The 18,960-nt window shown below is 39.9% G+C and overlaps 1 protein-coding gene and 1 long non-coding RNA gene across 5 annotated transcripts; both read right to left on the bottom strand.

Moving 5' to 3' along the window:
• Positions 1–3,192: 3,192 nt before the first annotated feature.
• Positions 3,193–5,681, bottom strand: LOC112844579 (uncharacterized). The gene is made up of 3 exons (XR_003217303.1): positions 5,250–5,681; positions 3,374–3,508; positions 3,193–3,300 (listed from the first exon to the last, which is right to left on the bottom strand). It is a non-coding gene; the product is annotated as an uncharacterized LOC112844579 (long non-coding RNA).
• Positions 5,682–6,204: 523 nt separating this feature from the next.
• LOC109198753 (serine/threonine-protein kinase pim-2) lies at positions 6,205–11,320 on the bottom strand. Of its 4 annotated transcripts, none has more exons than XM_019354100.2 (11): positions 11,182–11,319; positions 10,513–10,587; positions 8,547–10,030; positions 7,925–8,161; positions 7,675–7,800; positions 7,457–7,551; positions 7,271–7,318; positions 6,968–7,186; positions 6,698–6,878; positions 6,441–6,611; positions 6,205–6,351 (listed from the first exon to the last, which is right to left on the bottom strand). In XM_019354100.2, exons 3-11 carry the CDS (start codon positions 8,605–8,607, stop codon positions 6,260–6,262), a joined length of 1,230 nt encoding a protein of 409 aa, XP_019209645.1. In that variant the 5' UTR covers positions 8,608–10,030; positions 10,513–10,587; positions 11,182–11,319; the 3' UTR covers positions 6,205–6,259. The 4 variants fall into 4 exon arrangements, with proteins under 4 accessions (XP_019209645.1, XP_025759987.1, XP_019209647.1 ...); XM_025904202.1 differs by lacking the exon at positions 11,182–11,319 and adding an exon at positions 10,681–10,735; XM_019354102.2 differs by lacking the exon at positions 10,513–10,587 and having other exon boundaries at positions 11,182–11,320.
• Between the last annotated feature and the right edge of the window lie 7,640 nt (positions 11,321–18,960).

Here is an 18,960-nt window from a genome sequence, read left to right as displayed (position 1 = left end):
AGTTCAGATTCTAAACCCTCTAAGTGCATTTGTGATGAATATACAACATACAGTTTCAATCCGAAACTCAGAAATTGTTTCATTAACAGAGAAAAGCAGTCATGCACAATAGATGAAAGTATTCAAGTACAATTAAAAATGTCCTTTAAACTTTCAGGGACTTTACTCCAAATATTATTTCTGCTCATGTGCTGTACTCACTTCTTGTAGCGAAACTTGGCAAAACCTTCAGATTAAGTTTTATTGTCAAACACAGACAAGTCAGCCAGTATTGAGAAACACATGATGCATTAAAGTTTATGTTCAACTGTAAAATATGTCTGTAATGTAAATTGTTCTGCTCTCTGACAAACCATCAGAGTGCAGCACGTGTATCATTTGGTGCTTGAAGCAGAACAAAAGCAAAGAGTTAAAGGAAGACACATTTGAAGAAGAAGGAAAATGAAAACAAGACGTCACTGAGCAACAACCTGACAGAAGAGAGCCAACAGTTTACTATCAGAACTGAGGCTGATCATTAACAGGGAGCAGCAGGTAACAAGGTCATCAGCAGTGGAGGAAAGTATGGAAGTAATACTCAGCTTCATATTTGAAGATACTCGAGTATCTTAGCTGCAGGTCTGGAACAATGGTTTATTTCCTTTCCATTAAACGCCTCACACAGCCCTCATCTGTGACCCTTAGCAAACCCACTGGATATTACCTGTACATAAAGAGATCAGATCAGTTCCATCTAGACCAGCTGTAACAGGAAAATGCTGCTACACTTTGATGCATCAGTTTCACTTTGTCATATAAGACAATATATCAGATTGAGGCATTATTTCCTGCAGTGAGTAAATCTTCTTTGTACTTTACTCTTTTCTTTTAGGTAAAGGGTCTAACAGTACTTGTACACTGTGGAAATCCCATAAGACGTCTCCTGAACTCTGAAAATAACAAAACAAAGACTAAAAGGAGTCATGGGTGCTGATGACGAGGGTAGCATGCATTTAAAAAGTGACTGATGTCCTAGAAGACAACAGAACAGTGTCTCTAGAAACTTATGAAACATGACAGTCTTGCATTAGTTTGTATTCTTATGATTTCAAAACGAGGGAAAAATCTCCTTGAAATCCACAATTCCTTTTGTTATTTCTTAGTGTGACGTATTTATTGCCTTTATGATTGGTGCAACAGTTTCCTGATTCATAATGGAATAGATTTTAGACACAGGAGGACACGCAGTGATCAGCAGGAGCAGCTTGGAGTCCAGTCTTCTTCACACTGAGGAGGGACATATATGCAGGAACAGTTGTCATAACTGTTACAACCACCAGATGGCGAAAGAGTCCCACTGCAACTTTAAGCCATGAAGGATGTGTCTTGATGTTTGCTTGTGATAATCTGCTTTATGTGAGTCTTTTTCAGAAAGTAACAGTAATATGTCTGATTATATGTCTTTAATCAGTAAAGTCTCGCTTTGCTAGAAATAAATAAATAATAAAATTGTAAACATGCAGCTGTATGTTAGAAGTCAAAGGGTCCTTAAGTCTCCTGTAAATTGACGGGGATCAAATGAAGGACACAAGTATCTGTTCTTACTCTAATAAATGCTGCTTTAATATCCAACAGACTATTTTCCTTCCTCATCAGCAGTAAACAGCTCGACTCCGTCTGTGCATTTGTGTCCTCCATACTTGTTCACACAGACATCTCAGGCTTGATGCCACGATGCAGTGTAGAAACCTGACAACCCTCTGACTCATGTTCAAATGTTCAAGGACATTTCTCAGGATCATGTATGACCCCTTTTTGAAATTTGGACTTTCATTAATAATATTTGTGTTTCTGAGTCATTTTTGTGGAGACTTCTGTCCAACGTAGTGTCCAAATGAAGCCTGAAGCTTTTCTTCAGCCTCTTGTCAGATGGTCAGCAACAAAACTCTGTTCCAACCAATGTCTGATAAGAGATGAGACACAGCAGCTGAGCAAATGATCATTTCATGCTGAAGACATCCTCAGACAGAATTAAATACATACATAACCACAGCCTGGTGCCAATAACACAGCTAATGACACTGCTGTATCACTGGCTTTACTGATTAAAGACCATATCTGAAGGAAATCTTTGAACACAACAGAAAGTGACCTTTTAAACCTGCGACACTGATGCTGCATTCAAGGACCATTAAAAACATCTGAAAGGACTTAAGAACATGAAGAAAATGTGACTTGTTTCTCTGTAATGAAGCTGTTTTAGTGAAGAATATTGAAAGGTCACAGAGCGACTGCTGAATCTTCTGCTCTAAACATGAACTCTGAACTTTGTGATGCTTCAGGAGGAAAACTGTTTCAGTTATTCTCCCTCAAGAAGCTTCTTCAGTTCTCTGAAGAAATTCTGAACTGAAGAAGCTTCTCAGATGAGAGGTGAAACATCTTCAAGAAACTTAAAGAAGTCCAGATGCTTTCTTTCCAAGCTCCTTAGACTGTAGTTAAACTTCACACACTGGACTTGTCAGTCACACATCCTTCGCCAGTAGGCATTCCCAGAATGATCTTTCCCCTTCTGACGCTTAGAATGACCAAATATGTGCAAAATGGACAATTCAACATGCCACCATGTCAGTCTTTTATTAAATATGACATGAAACAAATGACTGAGCCATTAAATTTGTCACAAGGTGTTCACCTAATTCCAGGCAAATGGAATAGACTTCTATGGGACCAGAAGTCTTTTTGCACTTTGACATTTGTTTTACTTTTCAGATCTGTAACCTATAACTTTTATACTGTATGTGTTTTGATCATAGGAGTCTACGGGGACTTACTTACTTTTAGCACGTTTAGCAGTTGATGTTGGCTTCTTTTTCAGTACTGGAGCTTCCTGCTCATTGAAGACTTTTCTAAAAGGAAATGCTTAATCCAAAATGGCGTTTTAAGGGCTTGGATTAATGTCAATTTCAGCAAATATTCTTTCTTATGTTAAAAGAACATGGATCTCTGTCAGTGATAAAATCTGACTTTATAACTCAAATTTTAAGAGAGAGCTTCACTGCTAAGCTCTCATCTGTGTGGGTGTCACGGTTCGCTTGAGGACTCACACGCAGGACTCAGAGGCACAGTCAGTATTTATTACAGTTCCACCAGGTGTATATACAAACAGTGCAGGGGATAGTGCTATATACAAAGCGGTGACAGGGAAAAGGCTCCGGGAAATCCAGGTAGGGGAAAGACACTTGCTCCTCTTCTGACTCTCTCTCCAAACACTCACACAAAAAGGGAATCCGCTCGGGGAATGCAGAGTCGGGTCCAGGGGATCTATGTACAGAAGGAAACACACGTTAGAGGTTTTGCACAGGGAAGCAAAAGAGAACTTGCTCAGAGCACTGACGCGAGTCACACACAACGATCCAGCGATGAGTAGAAGCCACTCCCTGGCTTAAATGCTGGCTGCACTGATGAGGCCCAGGTGTTTCCTCTTCAGAGGGGCGTGGGCCGAGGGCGTGAACCCACCATGAGTTCCGCCCTTGCGGGCGAGAGAGAGCGAGAGAGAGCGAGAGAGAGAGAGAACAAAAACAAAAACAAAAACACTGCCTGCTGATCCTCTGGCCGTGACAGTGGGGTTCAGAACCCTTATTCAGATTAAGATTTTATGTGACATTACATTGGCAAAAATTAAATTTACTTGAATAATGTGAGTATTGGAGTAAGTACTTGAGTAATTTTTGAATAACTTTAATTTTGTAATGTGCATATTTTATGAATAATGATGTTTCAATACTTTAATCTACTGAATAAGTAAGAATTAGACTTAATAATCTTTTTACTTTAAAAAGGGAAATTGTGTACAATCTTTTATTCTCCAAAATGCACATAATAAAAATGTTTTGGGGAATGTATATGCTTTTTAAAAACCAATTGCTTCTTACCTGATGCATGCTATAACTTTCAGCAAAACTGAACTAAAATTTGTTAACAAGCTTACCAAATAAGAAATGTTTTGTGAATTTTCTTTGCAGAGCGACTGGAAAGCCGGCTGTTATCAAAGCCCACATGCCCTAAAAAGGAGGGCGCGCTGGCCAGTAATGAGTTCATCACTAAGTTTAAGATAAGAGTTGATCAGAATAGAGGCGATGATGAAAGTCTGGAGCATCAGTTGGAGGCTGCCGACCTGTCTGATGAATCGTTCGAGGCCCAGACAGAAGTCAACGGACAAATATGATCACAGACATTTTAAAAACGCGAGTTGAGAGTTAAGGGGGAAAATATTGTAATAAGTATATATTTGAATTGCACACTAAGATATAAAGTGATGGCAGCAAGCACAGTGTTGCAGGATTTAATTAAAAACACATCTGACTAAGACCAACTGAAATTTAGAGTTGTGTATAATAAAGTTTATTCATGATTAATAAAACAAATCTGTAATATTTTTCTTTCTCTTTTGTCCATTTGAATCTCGCTACAGCTTAAATAAAGAAAAGAATGTGTTTTGAATAAATTAAACTCTATTCTCTCTTTTTTCTTTCTTTCTTTTTTCTTGGTGGGTTTTCATTTGCAATCAAACGCAACATTATACAATTATATAGTATAGTAAGAAATATCCTTTAACTTAATTTAGTATTTGTTTTTTAATTTTTGTTTTTATTGTTTCCCCTTCAGTTTTGTGCTTATAACATGTTCTAATCTGACATATTATGCAGTAAATTATTTTTGCAATAACTTAACAGGCCATTGTGGGAGCCAACATTCACTTATCAAGGACATATTTGTATATTCTGTGGGCTGCTTTATGGTTGTGTCATTTAGAAACATAAGCCACAACAGACTTCCACCGGAGAGTACTTAAAATGTATTTTTATGTAAAGATATTTTAATTAACTACTATATTAAGAGCGAACCTATTGTTACATGGATTAATTGTACAAACTGTAGAGAAATAAGTTTAAGCGTGCAACTTTTTATTCATTTTTAACTGTATTAATGTTTTTATGTTGATACAGCCGCCTCATATCTGTTTCCTCAGTGTTTTTTAAACCATGTACTCCATCTATGAGTAAGAACATGAATAAATTCCTTTCCAAATTTGTAGTTCTTTTTTCCAGCTGTTTTTAGTATATATGTAACATTTCTTTACACACAAATGCAGGTATTCTTTTGCACCAAGACGTTAAAGAAATGCTAAGAAAAATGAAAATACTACATTGCAACCTGTGTGTGTGTGTATATATATCTGTATCTATATAGATATATATGTGTATTCGTACCCTTTTTTCATCATCTAGTTTCCTGTGCCAGATCTTCTACTGATCCACTGAGGCAGACATGTAAAAAAACATGAACTAAAGCATATTTCTGTATATAAACAGGACTTTAAATCTTTATCAACAGCTACTTTAGAGGAAATTCTTCAATAAACTGCAACCAAAGGCTCAACTCAGAGGACAAAATCCAACCTGTTATAAATAGTGTGACAGCAAACTTTCTCTTGTGTAAAGTTACAAATAGGAGTAATTATCCACAGGAGCTTTTATACATAATGAAGTTATAATTCGTCCTGTAGAAATTGTACATTTAAGCTATATAGTTCCCGCTGTGATAACTCTGCTATGAATGCCTCTTATTAACTTTTATGCTTTTACAACCCACTATGAGCAAACACTCAGCAACAGTGGGAAGGAAAAACTCCCTTCTTGAAGGAAAAACCTCTGGTAGAACCAGGAAATCTGTCTAAACTAGTTGAGGGTTAGAGCAACAGATGCAAGTCTTCAGATCATTTGCAGTGTGACTGTCTTTGTGCACACTTTAACCTGATTCAGTTTTCTTATTTGTCAAAATGCACCATGGGTAAAACAAAACAAAACAAAAAAACAAAACAAAATAGTAATGAAGGAGAATCCTCAGCAAAGATGAATTAAACAAGTTTTATTTTGATCAAATTTTACTTTAAGTAAAACACATCTTTATTTTAAAGTCATCAAATAAAGACAGTTTTGATGGAGCTCCTGACCCAGCCCAAGCTCTCTATGAAGACGAGGAAAAACTCCCCAGGGGGCCAGATCGATGGGAAGAAACCTCGGGAAAGCCCATTCAAAGAGAGATCCCCTTTCCTGGGATGGCTGGGGGGGTTACAGGAACTCCAAAAAAGCTACATTTTTATTTATTTATTTTTTAAGATTGACCCATTCTATCTATTCCTGTCCAACAGAAAAAGAAAGGAAGTTACTACAATGTATCATACTTATATGATAAGGTGTGAATTGTGTGTTTGTGTGTGTTATCTTAGCCAGGGGTGAAGCTGGAGCTCCTCCAGTGTTGGGCGCTTCTCCGGGACTATAGCTAAACATGCGTCCAAGAAATTCCGGCATTCTTGAAAGAAAGAAAAGATCAAAAAGATGAAGATGATAGTTCTAGTGATCCAAGGCATCAGTGAATCTGGAAGTGTGAAGTTTTCTTACCCGTGGACAGACGCTTTTTGATGCTCAGTTTCTTTGTGAGGAACCTCGCGGTACTAAAGTATCGTGCATGAAGCGCTTCATACAACACCACTCCCATTTGCCACACCGTGGTGGGTCCACACCTGTAGCAGCTCCTAATGTACCACTCGGGAGGGATGTGAAGAGGAGTGCCTAACAAACAGACACAATTGCAATTTCTTCTAAAACAAAAGACACAAATTGTTACATCTGTGAAAAGCAGGAGCAGAATATGTTACCATAGAAGATGCGATACAGAGATCGCTGTTTAACAAAGCAGCTCAGTCCAAAGTCAATGATGCGAACACGAGGCACATCTGAGCCGGTCTCAATCAGAATGTTTTGTCCCTTGATGTCCCGATGAAAGATGTGTTTATCCTCAAGTTCCTTTACAGCATCAACTAGTTGCTTCAGAATGACCTGGAAAAGATGAAAAACACAATAATGAGTTCATGCTTTTCTGCCTTGATTGAATGCTGTACAGTCTAAGGTTCTTCCAGTCAACCTACCTTGGCCTTGTCCTCTGTTAAAGTTCTTCCATTTTCTGCTTTGTATTTTTGCAGGTCCACAGCGGGGACAGGTCTCTCCAGCACCAGGATCAGCTCTTTGCCAAGGTCGAACCACTCCAGCAAGGACACAGGTGCAGATATTCCCACTGACCCTTCTGCTTCACCTGCAAGTTTAACCATAATGGCCACTTCCACTGAGAGCTTCTTCCCGCTTTCATCCTGAAATATTACAACAAAGTGGATGATGAGGAACGCCGCATTCAATCCAGTAATGTAAAACTGATTCAAGTGTTGGACGCTTACCGCCACTTTGCAGTAGACTTTATTTTTGGGAATGTGTTTGATGGCAACCTAGAAGACACAGAGCATTGGTGAGCATTTCCTCAGTATGACATAATGAAAGGTGGAAACACAGCAGACGTCTCAGTTTACGATATTATCCATTATCTGCGTTACTGCCTGTCTTACTACCATCATCTGAACACTTACTGGAAAACGATCTTCTATCCGGTAGCCAGCAAACACTGCTCCGCAGCCTCCTTCTCCGAGCTGGTGCTCCTCCACATATCTGGCTTGGAATTCACCTGAACAGACAAAACAACAAATCTTGTTTTATTACAGCTGTGACACAAATTACTCTCCTCTGTAGCCTAAATGTTCCTTTTGCCCTTCCCCTGAATATAAAACCCAAGCTGCTTGCTACTTACGTTTTTGGTCTGCCACTGATTTTTTGTCCTGGTCCACATTCCTTTTTTTTTTCTTGGGTGACTCTCTGTTGTCTCCCGCGGCCTTTCTTTTGCCATTTTTTGCGCACACCTGTTTGTTATTCAAGTCTGGAGATGTGGAAAACACCAAAAGCACATCAGCTCACTGGATGATAGACACAAACACTAAACACTAATATCTTAAACCTAGCAACCACACTTAATCTACCCCTTATTCAACTAATTAGCCTACCTTTACCAGAGTCCAACAAGGAGGATGCTTGCTCCTTGTCACCGCTCATATGGTCGAGAAGTTTAGCCTTCTTTGCTTTCTTTGTTGTGCCCTCTTCATCTTGCACAACCTTGCGCTTCACTCCTTTGACCACATCTGAGCTGGTGGAAGGACCAGCCTGCTCAGCGACCCTCCTCCTTTTTATTGGGGTCTTCTTTTCAGGACTGGCCTTTCTTTTAGCAGTCCTGCTCTTACAATCTATAAACGACAACAACACAGTGGTGAAAAAGAGTCCCCGACATCAGGACTGGAAGCAGTTTGGCAAAGAATTTGAAATTGCTTTTGCTTAAATTATCACAAGTTTATTCTTGGGATAAAAAAACTGACCAGTGCGAATTGATACTAGGTTTACTAAGTCTTAGATCTTGATGACACTTGTTGGTCTGTTTTTACTGTTGAGTCCAAGAATAAACTTATTACATTATTTTACCAAAAGACCGGTAACCTTTCTTTGATTAGACATCTTGTATTAAAGCTATTTTCAATCAAACATATGATTCAATTGCTCTAAAAATGATTCACACAGTGTCAACATTTCTAGGATTTGGATTTTACCAGGATTTGATTTTATTATTTTACTTACCTCGATCTCCTGAATCTTTCTTATCGGCTGGAGTGGTAATTTTTCTTGTTTCCTTTTTCATTGTAATTTCGGAGAACTTTTAAACTCGAAAATGTAAACCGTAATGAGTTAATATTGAGTTAATATTCCTTCAAATGCTTGACTTTTCTAACTGAATTCTGTAAGTGAGCTTTATAAGTAAACTCTGGAAACTACGGCAACACAACATAGAATCTTGCCTTTCAGTGACTTCACTGACTGCCAGTAGTTCAAAGTAGTTTACAGAAAAACACTCTGGCAGACAAAGCCATAATATTTCATATAATTCAATCATTTCATATCAATTAAACAGTTTCTTTCATTATCTTTCATCATTTGTATAAAGACCTCATGTATGGATGACAGTATGAAGATTTGTGGTTGACCACACACTAATAAACACAGTGTCAGCTACATTGTCATCTGATTTAAAGTATTTATTATTGTACATTTAACTGTCATGGTACTGAGTCTGTGACCCAGTGTTTTGTGTTTGTTCATTTATATTCATTGATTATTCTTATGTATGTTTTTGGTTCTCTTTATTGTTTTCTTCTTGTGTTATATTCTTAGGCTTTAGGTTTCTGTTACTTTGCCTTGCCCCTGTGTCCCACGTGTCATGTCTAGTCATTCTTCTTTCCATGTTCCCCAATTTCTCCCCAGTCAGTCATGTCTCTGTGTCAACTCTGTGTCTTTGTAAAAGTCTCTTGTTTGCTGTTTTACTTTGATAGTCTTGTGTGCTATGTTAGTGTTTTCATGTCTGTGAAGGTTCTCAGTCATCTAGGTCATCGTAGTCTAAGGAGTTTGGAAAGAAAGCGTCTGGACTTGAAGTTGCTTGAAGATGTTTCACCTTCTCGGATGAAAAGAACTTAAACTTTGCTTGAACGTCTTCAAGCAACTTAAAGAAGTCCAGACGTTTTCTTTCTAAGCTCCTTAGACTATGTTAGTGTTTTCAGTTTTCCTTCCCCATGGTCTTGTTGTTTGTGATTTCTTGCAGCTGTGCTCTCATCCTGTGTCTTATTCCCTCATTTATCCCTCTGTGTATTTAAGCCCATTGTTTTCCTCTGTTTGCTGTTGGGTTGTCTGTGTATCATCCATGACAATTAAATTAAATAGCAAATGCAACTACAATTTCAATGAGATTCATTCCTGGCATTCTACTGCGGTGGCTGAAAGTAGACACCAAGCATTATCACTGTAACTGATGTAAATATTGGACTTGGAGGGGATTCATCTGATAGACTGATGCAAACATTACTGTGAGGAAAATTTTGAATCTCCCAATTTTCTTTTTTTCTGAAAGAAAGAAAGTTGGTTACTGTATCACATTTGTATGGCAAGATGTGAATTCAGTATGCGTGTGTGTTTGTGTCAGAGAGGAGTTTATCTGAGCCAGGGGTAAAGCAGGAGGTCCTCCAGCATTGGGCACTTCTCCAGGACTTTGTTAAAACTTGTTTTCAAGACGTCTGAAATGAAAGAAGGACAAGAGATATCGAGATGATAATTCCAGTGATCCAAGCGATCACATTGATTTTCTGCAAAATTTTCTTTTTGAGAGTCATTCGGCTGGGCAGGGGGTATAACACATCTGCAATGCAGCAACATCTGCTCTCTGGGCCTGTGTGAGAGTGTTATCTCAATGGCGGGAATGAGGATGTTGGAATTTGGCATCTCAGGCACCAACTCATCTCTTTCCTTAACCGGGCTCACTAGAGATTGGTTTCAGCCTCTCTCCATGCTTTAAGGAGGTTGAGTTGATAAATCTGACTGGCCCCTCCCCTGTCTGACCATATCTCTTCATAGTCAACACCAATGTTCTCACCGTGTGACCATGAATGGTCCTTACCACTTGGCAAGTAATTTCGAGCTAGAAGGGAGTAAGACAAGCACTTTATGTCCCTGTTAAAATACAATTACATTTTATCAAATATCACTAAGCAGTCCTTACCTTTAAATACAGCCTGGTTTCTTTCTCTTTCTTTCTATATCTCTGAGTGAAGTTAGCTCTCATTCTTTTCTCTTCCTGTGAAATACAGCAAGTGGAGCTTTAGCTAGCAACACACTGTGACACAGTTAGTGTTTGTTGAGGTGATAGAAATGCTGCATTTGAAATTACCTGCCACAACATTTTACTCCCTTTTATGTTCACTCCTTTTTTTCTGAAGTACCGCAAATTATGGGCACGTGGGGTTGTTCTGGTGTTGTGCTAAAATAAATAAATCAAAACTACAGTACATGGTTTGCTCTTTCATCTCTACTGATTAAAACGCGACTGCCTTTCATGTGTCACTGTTTAGGCTCAAATCTCATTGTTTGAAGGCCTGCAGTGACGTGAAATATTAACTTCCCCCAAATGCGTTAAACCCAAAGTAACGAGTTTGTTTTGAAAATATACGGAGTGGAAACTACAGATATTTGTTTAAAAATGTAGGGAGTAAAAATTAAGTACAGCAAGGAAGTTTTTTTTTACTTTTTTACTTCCTACCTGTGGAGCCAATTAAGCTCAATTTAAGAAGCGCATGTCTGTGTATACTTAAAAGCTCTTATAGTTATTTTCACTTTGTAGACAAATTAAAGCACAGAAAAGAAAAACACGATACATTAGAGCATGACATACTTTGACCTGAGGTGGCGCTGCAGCGTGAAAGAGCCTGAACGTCAACCGGAAGAAGACGAGAATAAACTCCGTATAAACAACATGGCGTCTCCCTGTGAGGTGTCATGCCGAGCAGATGTCAGAGTTGAGTTCAAGCAAAGTTGACTCTTTCGGTGATTACAGTTTGTCCGGGCGGGCTGTGCGTCTTATTTCATCCGCAGACACGTCGTTGGATGAGGAACAGCTCATGTTGGCATCAGTGGCAGTCAGGATGGCAGCATCTTCCAGAGGGAAGGTCAGGTCGCTGGTCTCTCTGAGCAGGACGCTGTCCACCAACAAGCCCGGTTCCGCGGCTGGAGATTACCCTCCTCCGGCTGAAGCCCCCGCTTCTCCCCCGAACAGCGAGCCAGCCGCGGCGCCTCAGCGGAGACCCAAAAAAGACCCCAGCGGCTGCTCCGTGCTCCTCTTCCCCGGTCAGGGCAGCCAGTTTGTGGGCATGGGCAGAGGACTTTTGAAATACCCCAACGTTAAAGAAATGTTCACCGTAGCCCAGAAGATCCTGGGTTACGACCTGTGTTCCAGATCTACTGGCGTTTAGATCAACTGGCGTTAGTCGAACAGATGTGTGGCAGTCTTGCGTTTCAGGAGCTGCTACCGACAAACCAGCAAAAAAATGCCAAATGTGTCACCTGTGACACTTGTGAGGTTATCTCAAACACACTCCGTCAGTCTTGATGCTGTTGAACAACAAAATGTTTAAAAATGTGGCGAGTTTACCTGGTGATATCCTCACGCGCGACGCGATCGCGAAAACAGCAAACAATTAACACCACGCCGATGTTGTTCACAGGACACCAAGAGTAAACGATCGGGAGACTCTTGTCGTCGTTATCGTTCCCCTCGCACGGTTTATTTCTCCGAATTCAGCGTTTTTGCTTCACAACTAAAGCGAGCAGTTTACTTTGTGCACTAACATGGAGTCGAGTCAACCAGCGCCACCTCTGGCCAAGTGCCACAGCCTACAGCCAGATCAACTTGTGACACACATCTGCAGCACGTTTGAATTCGTTTCATGCACAACACATTTGTACCTTTCAATTGTGTCTGTTTGTGCGTCATGCAAATAAACCTTTGAAAAGAATGAAATGATGTCATATATTTATTATTGGCCTACATTTGTTCAAATTCCAAATTATATACACAAAGTCATAGAAATCACCACTCCAATTGGTCATCATGATTCTGATGTTCTCTTTTTCCATAACAATGAAATATGCCTTGGACAAATATGACACATCAATATTTCATTAGTGTTGTCACATCACATCCTATAAGCAGGGTCTGCCTGTGTCTTTTCTCTGGAAATTAATATTCCAGCCATATAGGCAATCCATCAACATGGCTGGGGAGTTGGTAGTTATATACAGTCTGTATAAGTGTGGTTAATCCAATGAAGATTTGTAAGATGGCAGTTACTGTGAATTCACAGCAGTTACACAGTGATTAGTAATAAACAGAGCCAGTGAGAGTGAGTGGATTTAAGAAAGTCAGTGACTCAGGTGTGTCACTTGGTTTGTCATCTGTTTGTGAGACTGGAGGAGACGTAGAAATCTTTTGTTTTAAATCTTAGTTAGGAAGATTCCTGTTTGAAAACAAGCACTTTTTGTGAGAAATGCAAGAAGTACATCTGCAGAAAGCACACAGTTACATTCTGTCCATCATGTGGACAAAATTGAAAATGTTGAGCATTGAAAAACTGAGAACGTTGGGCAAGTTCAACAGAAATGTGTTTGTAATAGGGCTGGGCTATATCATACCGTTCACGGTAATACCGGTGTAATTTTGGGCAACGATAGGAAAATGAAATATCGCGATAGAATATGGGTAAAACGTGCATGCGCAGTGCCTTTGTTTACATATGCACATGGCGGCGACGCAGAATGAGAAGAGCGAAAGTGGATCGTTAAATGAAACGGATGAACCAGAACTGGTTTGTAAAAATGCTGCAACTTCAGTGGTGTGGAACTGGTTTAGCTTTCGTCCGTCAGATACACAACAAAGCACTGTTTTTGGTAGCGCATGCTAGCGGGCCGTCGTTATTACCGTGTTGTTTGGAAAATACGGCACACTTAAAATCAATCCTTTGATTTTTCTGAAAATCGACAGTGCCCCTTATAATCCCGTGTGCCTCATGTATGAATTCTGGTTGTGTTTACTGACCTCGAAACGATTTTATGTACACGGCGCTCGAAAATCTGTCAGATGTTTCAGTACGACTTTGCTAAGCTACGAAGCTGCACCGCTTGATGGATTGTCAGAGCATTACGGCTATCGTAGGCAGGAGGCTCGCGGAGTGATACGTACTGTGCTTCAACATAATATTACCATATTGTGTGTGTATAACCTCTTTTTAAGTTTTGTGGATATTATACATGGTTATGCTGAGGATGTGTCGGCCAATTTCCACTGGAAATGCCTTTTGGTTAAACTCTCAGCAAGGAATTTGCATTTGCACTGTTAAATTTTATATAACTTTAATGCACATAAAAATAGCTGCTTGTTTAAGTGAAAATACATTGATGAGGTTCTTTGCACTAATAAAGTTGTGGAGTTGTAAAGTATTTTGTCTAGTATCAATTATATCGTCAGTTATATTGTTATCGCAAATTTTCAAATGTATATCGTGATAAATATTTTTGGTCATATCGCCCTGCTCTAGTTTGTAAGAACGAAAAACCAAATTGTTCCTAAAATAGTTATGGAAAGTCTAACTGTTGTATGTCTGTGTTCTACATGTTTATCTGATGGAAAATAACGTTGCTATTGTTTTATTGCAGTTTTTGGATAATTCTGAGTGGATTTACACAGTACGGATCTAAATGACCCGCAACAAAATCAATGTCATTTTTTTGTTTTTCAACATAATACAAGGGTTAATTTCCAAAACTTGCTTATGATCTTCAATTTGTAGCAGATCCACTATCACATAGCAGCTGGAGCAGTCTCCAATGGAGGTCAGTCCACTGCTGCCACCTGTGGCCAAGTACCACAGCCTACTACTAGATTAACTTGTGACACATCTGCACCTGCTGCTATGATCACATTGAGTAGAGGCTGAGTGGCTGCACTTACCCCTGGTACATCCAAATCTACCCACAAACATGTTGAAAGATGCAATGGCAACAATGTGGATTGTCAACACTAAAAACAATCAGTAAGCAAAGACAACAGGGATCACTTTTTTCTGTTTATTTAGCACCCACAACATTTGTAGTCGCCTTCTGCACAGGGGAAGTCCACACACACTGTGTGGTACCACTTTCCACAGAAGGTGCATTCAATCTGAAAGACTGAATGAGATTGTCAGGGTCATTGTCTGACTGTTTATTACTAATCACTGCTGTACATTCACAGTAACTGCCATCTCCTTACAGATGTTTATTAGATTAACCACACTTATACAGACTGTATATAACAACCAACTCTAAAATGTTTGTTCGCAGAGAAAAGACACAGACAGACTACGCTAACGACATGTGATGTTACAACACTAGTGAAATATTAGTGTCATTTCATTCTTTTCAAAGGTTTATTTGCATGACGCACAAACAGACACAATTGAAAGGTACAAATGTGTTGTGCATGAAACGAATTCAAACGTGCTGCAGATGTGTGTCACAAGTTGATCTGGCTGTAGGCTGTGGCACTTGGCCAGAGGTGGCGCTGGTTGACTCGACTCCATGTTAGTGCACAAAGTAAACTGCTCGCTTTAGTTGTGAAGCAAAAACGCTGAATTCGGAGAAATAAACCGTGCGAGGGGAACGATAACGACGACAAGAGTCTCCCGATCGTTTACTCTTGGTGTCCTGTGAACAACATCGGCGTGGTGTTAATTGTTTGCTGTTTTCGCGATCGCGTCGCGCGTGAGGATATCACCAGGTAAACTCGCCACATTTTTAAACATTTTGTTGTTCAACAGCATCAAGACTGACGGAGTGTGTTTGAGATAACCTCACAAGTGTCACAGGTGACACATTTGGCGTTTTTTGCTGGTTTGTCGGTAGCAGCTCCTGAAACGCAAGACTGCCACACATCTGTTCGACTAACGCCAGTTGATCTAAACGCCAGTAGATCTGGAACACCTGCAGTCTCTGGCCGTTTATCAATGCCCAAGTACGCGAGTACGTACTCGCGTTCTCGGTGAGTACGTACCCGCCGAGAACGCGAGCACGGACTCGCGATATGTACAATTGGAACACCTGCGTACGTGATGATGTCTCAGGTCCGGAGTTTTTACTGCCGTCCCCTCCTAATTTAACTGTGAGTAACATGTTATGAAGCTTAACTGTAATCACAGCCAAACCGGCTTACTCAAACACTGAAATAAACCAAACATTAACATTTAGAAGTGATCTAAGTGACTTATATATCATTTTTAACCTCAGTAGTGAAACCTCTATTAATCAAAATAGTGTACATGTACATACGTGTACATACCTTAATAAAAACAAGCAGGTGAGATGTTAGAACGCTTTTATTTCTATTCTAGTGGACACTCAATACTATAGACAGCTGCTGGGGTTTCTTTAACCTGAGTAGTGAGAAGTCCGCGAGCGGGGGCGGGGGTTGAAAACGATGTGCCGGGAGTCCGCTGTTGAGTTTTGGACGAAATGCATTCTGGATATATAGCTGTCCCAATCCACACCGATGCATGCTCGATAAAACGGGCGGATCGAGAGCACATCCGGGACTTTTTCGCGTTCTCGGCTTGATGCGTACTTCGAATAGGGCTTTGGAGTTGACGTCACGCCGCAGTGCATTGTGGGATCGCGGCGCCATGTCAGTAGGCTAGAAAGCATAACAAGCGCACAGTGTTGGAATCGGGACTGCCAGAACCATGCTCAAAATCAGCGCAAAAGACAAAGGGCTGTATCGCGACCGATTGCACCCAGACGCCAAGAGACGGTACTTTGAAAAAATTGCGTGCATCGGTAATGTGGACCCGTATGAAATAAGGAAGCGGAGTGGAAATCCAGACGACCTACAGCCTTTGTCCTATCCCGATCTTCGCATACCTTGTCTGTGGAGTCAGCGCATACACAGCAACCCAGTTTAAGAATTATAATCCCTGGAGGCCGACATCCAATTCACGAACGTCTGGGTGCAAGATTGTCCATCTTTAAGCCTCCACGCTGCGAGTACGTTGTCGTTAAGACAAAGGTAAGTCGGTTTGAACTTGATAATTTCTAAACAACTTACTTGTTACAGTTTTTGATTTGCACGTACAGCAAACCATCTATATTAGCCTTGGTAATTACAGACCTTTATTAAAAGTGGTTTTTGTGTGTTTCAGGTACAGCACTCACAACGACTGAATGAAACTGCACTCCAACCACTGTGACCTTGTTGTGTGGACACAGAGAGACCTTGCTGTGATACGCATCTTCCTGATGTGTATTTCTGGAACCACGTTTAAAGCAAGGACAAGATTTTTTCTTAAAGTGTGTCTTCCTGAACTTGTTGTGAAATACTTCACCAAACAACGTGCTGCTCTAAATAGCCTGTAATGTTTCATTTTGTGGTTCAAGATTGATGCCAGCTGTGTGTTCCATGTAAATAGTTTGGATTTCATTTTTATGTACTTGCTAAGTACATGTGAACAGATCAAGAATAAAAAAACAAAGATACTATTCTTTTCTGTTTTATTGAAACTACTTCACACAAAGTACAATTATTTACAATGAACTACACATGCAACACAACATTCAATTTATGAATACTCAACAGAGAAAGTTTGATTTGGCGCTGGTTTGACAACCACACTGGGCACATATTCACCAAAACACAGAAACCTTAACAATCTTATCAAGCAGTGTTGTGTTATTTCTGCTCTGCCCTGTTCATTAACAACAATGCTTCGTCTGCCCTTTAGCTTCCGTGATGCTGTCTGTCCGATCGCCACTGTCATTTGCAGCGGTACCTCAACCTCACTTATCCAACACGACTGCTGTCCACAGCCTCTATGACATTGTGATTTTGTTGTTGGTTCTGTCAGATCTTCATCGATCACTTCTGCACGGGCACACCTTCAGACTCTGCAGCTGCATAACAAAGCCTGTAGATAAAATTAGTGCTACACATAAGGTAAATGTACACCAATATTCCAATGACGGTGTGTGATTCATTTGAAGTATGTAAGATTAGTGTACAATGAGAGCAATTTAGTATGTTTTTAGAGGCCCATGTGCAGTGTTTAGAATAGAATAGAATTCTATTGGTGCCCAGTCTGGATTTGTTACATTCATTTCATACTCTGGTTTGCCTGCAATATGCTAAATCATAAGCTACTCAGTCGACATGATGACATGACGTGGTTCAATCTGCAGCATCACACATTAGGATGTTTTATCTCATTATTACGACCTCAGCGCATTGAAAATAACACTAAAAGCCTTTTAATAGTGATATGAATTAATTTAGAACTCACCGGAAAGAAAATGCGGAGAGCAAACCAACAAAAGCTGGGATTGCACAGAACTCGATCCGCTCGTCTCACCGCTGCAATGCAAGCCTGACGTCTTTGTTTAATAAATTTGGATACATGGCATCCCTCACGTTGCCTCCAGGATGGAAAATGATGAAAAGAGAGCCCATTATCCAGCTTCTTGCCTTCACGATCGTGTAATCTAACGTTGCAACTGCCACCACATCACGTACGAACTATAGCTGAAGCTGTATCCTGTGTCTGGCTACTGTCATGGCGAAAGGGGCGTGGCCCACCTCCCGTGACATCACGCTCCAAAGCCCTATTGGAACAGTACTTGGTCTCCGACTGATGACGTATCACGAGTACACGAGAACGCAAGTACGCACAAGTACGCATATTGATAAACGCCCTCTGTGTCTGGAGGGCCCCGAGGCAGTGTTGCCAACTCCTCAGTAAGGAAAATCGCTATTGGCTGTCCTAAAAGTCGCTAGAAGTTGCTAAATGACGTCATCGCCTAATTTGCATAATTGGTCATGCTAATCTAATTGTAACCTATGTTGTTGGAGAGAAATAACATCGTGGAAGAGACAAAGTGAGTAAAAAACGTCCTAAATGCATTTAGAGTTTTTAGAACTACAAATTAATTTCTTTTAGCAATTATTGTTTTTTTAATGTCACATTCCAACCCTGCTCTTTACCCGGGCTTGGACCGGCAAAAGTGACCCGAAATAGGCACTCTGGCGGAGTTACTTTGTGTGTGTGTGTTATATAAGTAGTTTTAAACCTTGTGATGCACAAACAGCAAAAGAGTAAAAGAAGAACTGACTGCGTTACAGCACCCGCTGCTTGTTGAGAGTAAAAGCGATACCCGCTTCACGTCTTTTTTAGCGACTTTTTTTTTTTAGAAATAAAGTCGCTAAGGGGTCTGAAAACTCGCTAAATATAGCGACAAAGTCGCTAAGTTGGCAACACTGCCCGGGACGAGCTTTCTTCATACATTCTTATATAGTTCTATACTGTGATTGTGTATTTTGTTGTACAGTTATTTTTTTTTTAACTTTAATTTATATATTTTATCTTATTCTTTCCCAGTTAAATTTACCCTTCATTCTAATTTTGTTGTACAGTTATTTCATTTTTAACTTTAATTTATATATTTTATTATTCCTTCCTAGTTAAATTTACCCCTTTTTAATTTTCATATTTATTTCCTATCTTGTTCATAGCCTTTTCTTTTTTCTTTAGGTCACGAGCAGTTGTCTAAGCATTTCACTGCATATCGTACTGTGTATGACTGTGTACGTGACAAATAA

Source organism: Oreochromis niloticus, unplaced genomic scaffold (assembly GCF_001858045.2).
Source record: "Oreochromis niloticus isolate F11D_XX unplaced genomic scaffold, O_niloticus_UMD_NMBU tig00000307_pilon, whole genome shotgun sequence".
Lineage (NCBI taxonomy): Eukaryota > Metazoa > Chordata > Actinopteri > Cichliformes > Cichlidae > Oreochromis > Oreochromis niloticus.
Note: the sequence above shows the minus strand (reverse complement) of the source record. Positions and strands in the feature narration are given on the sequence as shown.

What these genes read in the sequence shown, in the direction of transcription:
- LOC109198753 (XM_019354102.2), bottom strand. Translation starts at nt 8,607, where the DNA reads ATGAAAAAGGAAACAAGAAAAATTACCACTCCAGCCGATAAGAAAGAT. An exon ending in ATCAGTGGCAGACCAAAAAC is followed by an intron (nt 7,552 to 7,674) that starts GTAAGTAGCAAG and finishes TTGTCTGTTCAG; the next exon opens with GTGAATTCCAAGCCAGATAT. An exon ending in TAACAGAGGACAAGGCCAAG is followed by an intron (nt 6,879 to 6,967) that starts GTAGGTTGACTG and finishes CATCTTTTCCAG; the next exon opens with GTCATTCTGAAGCAACTAGT.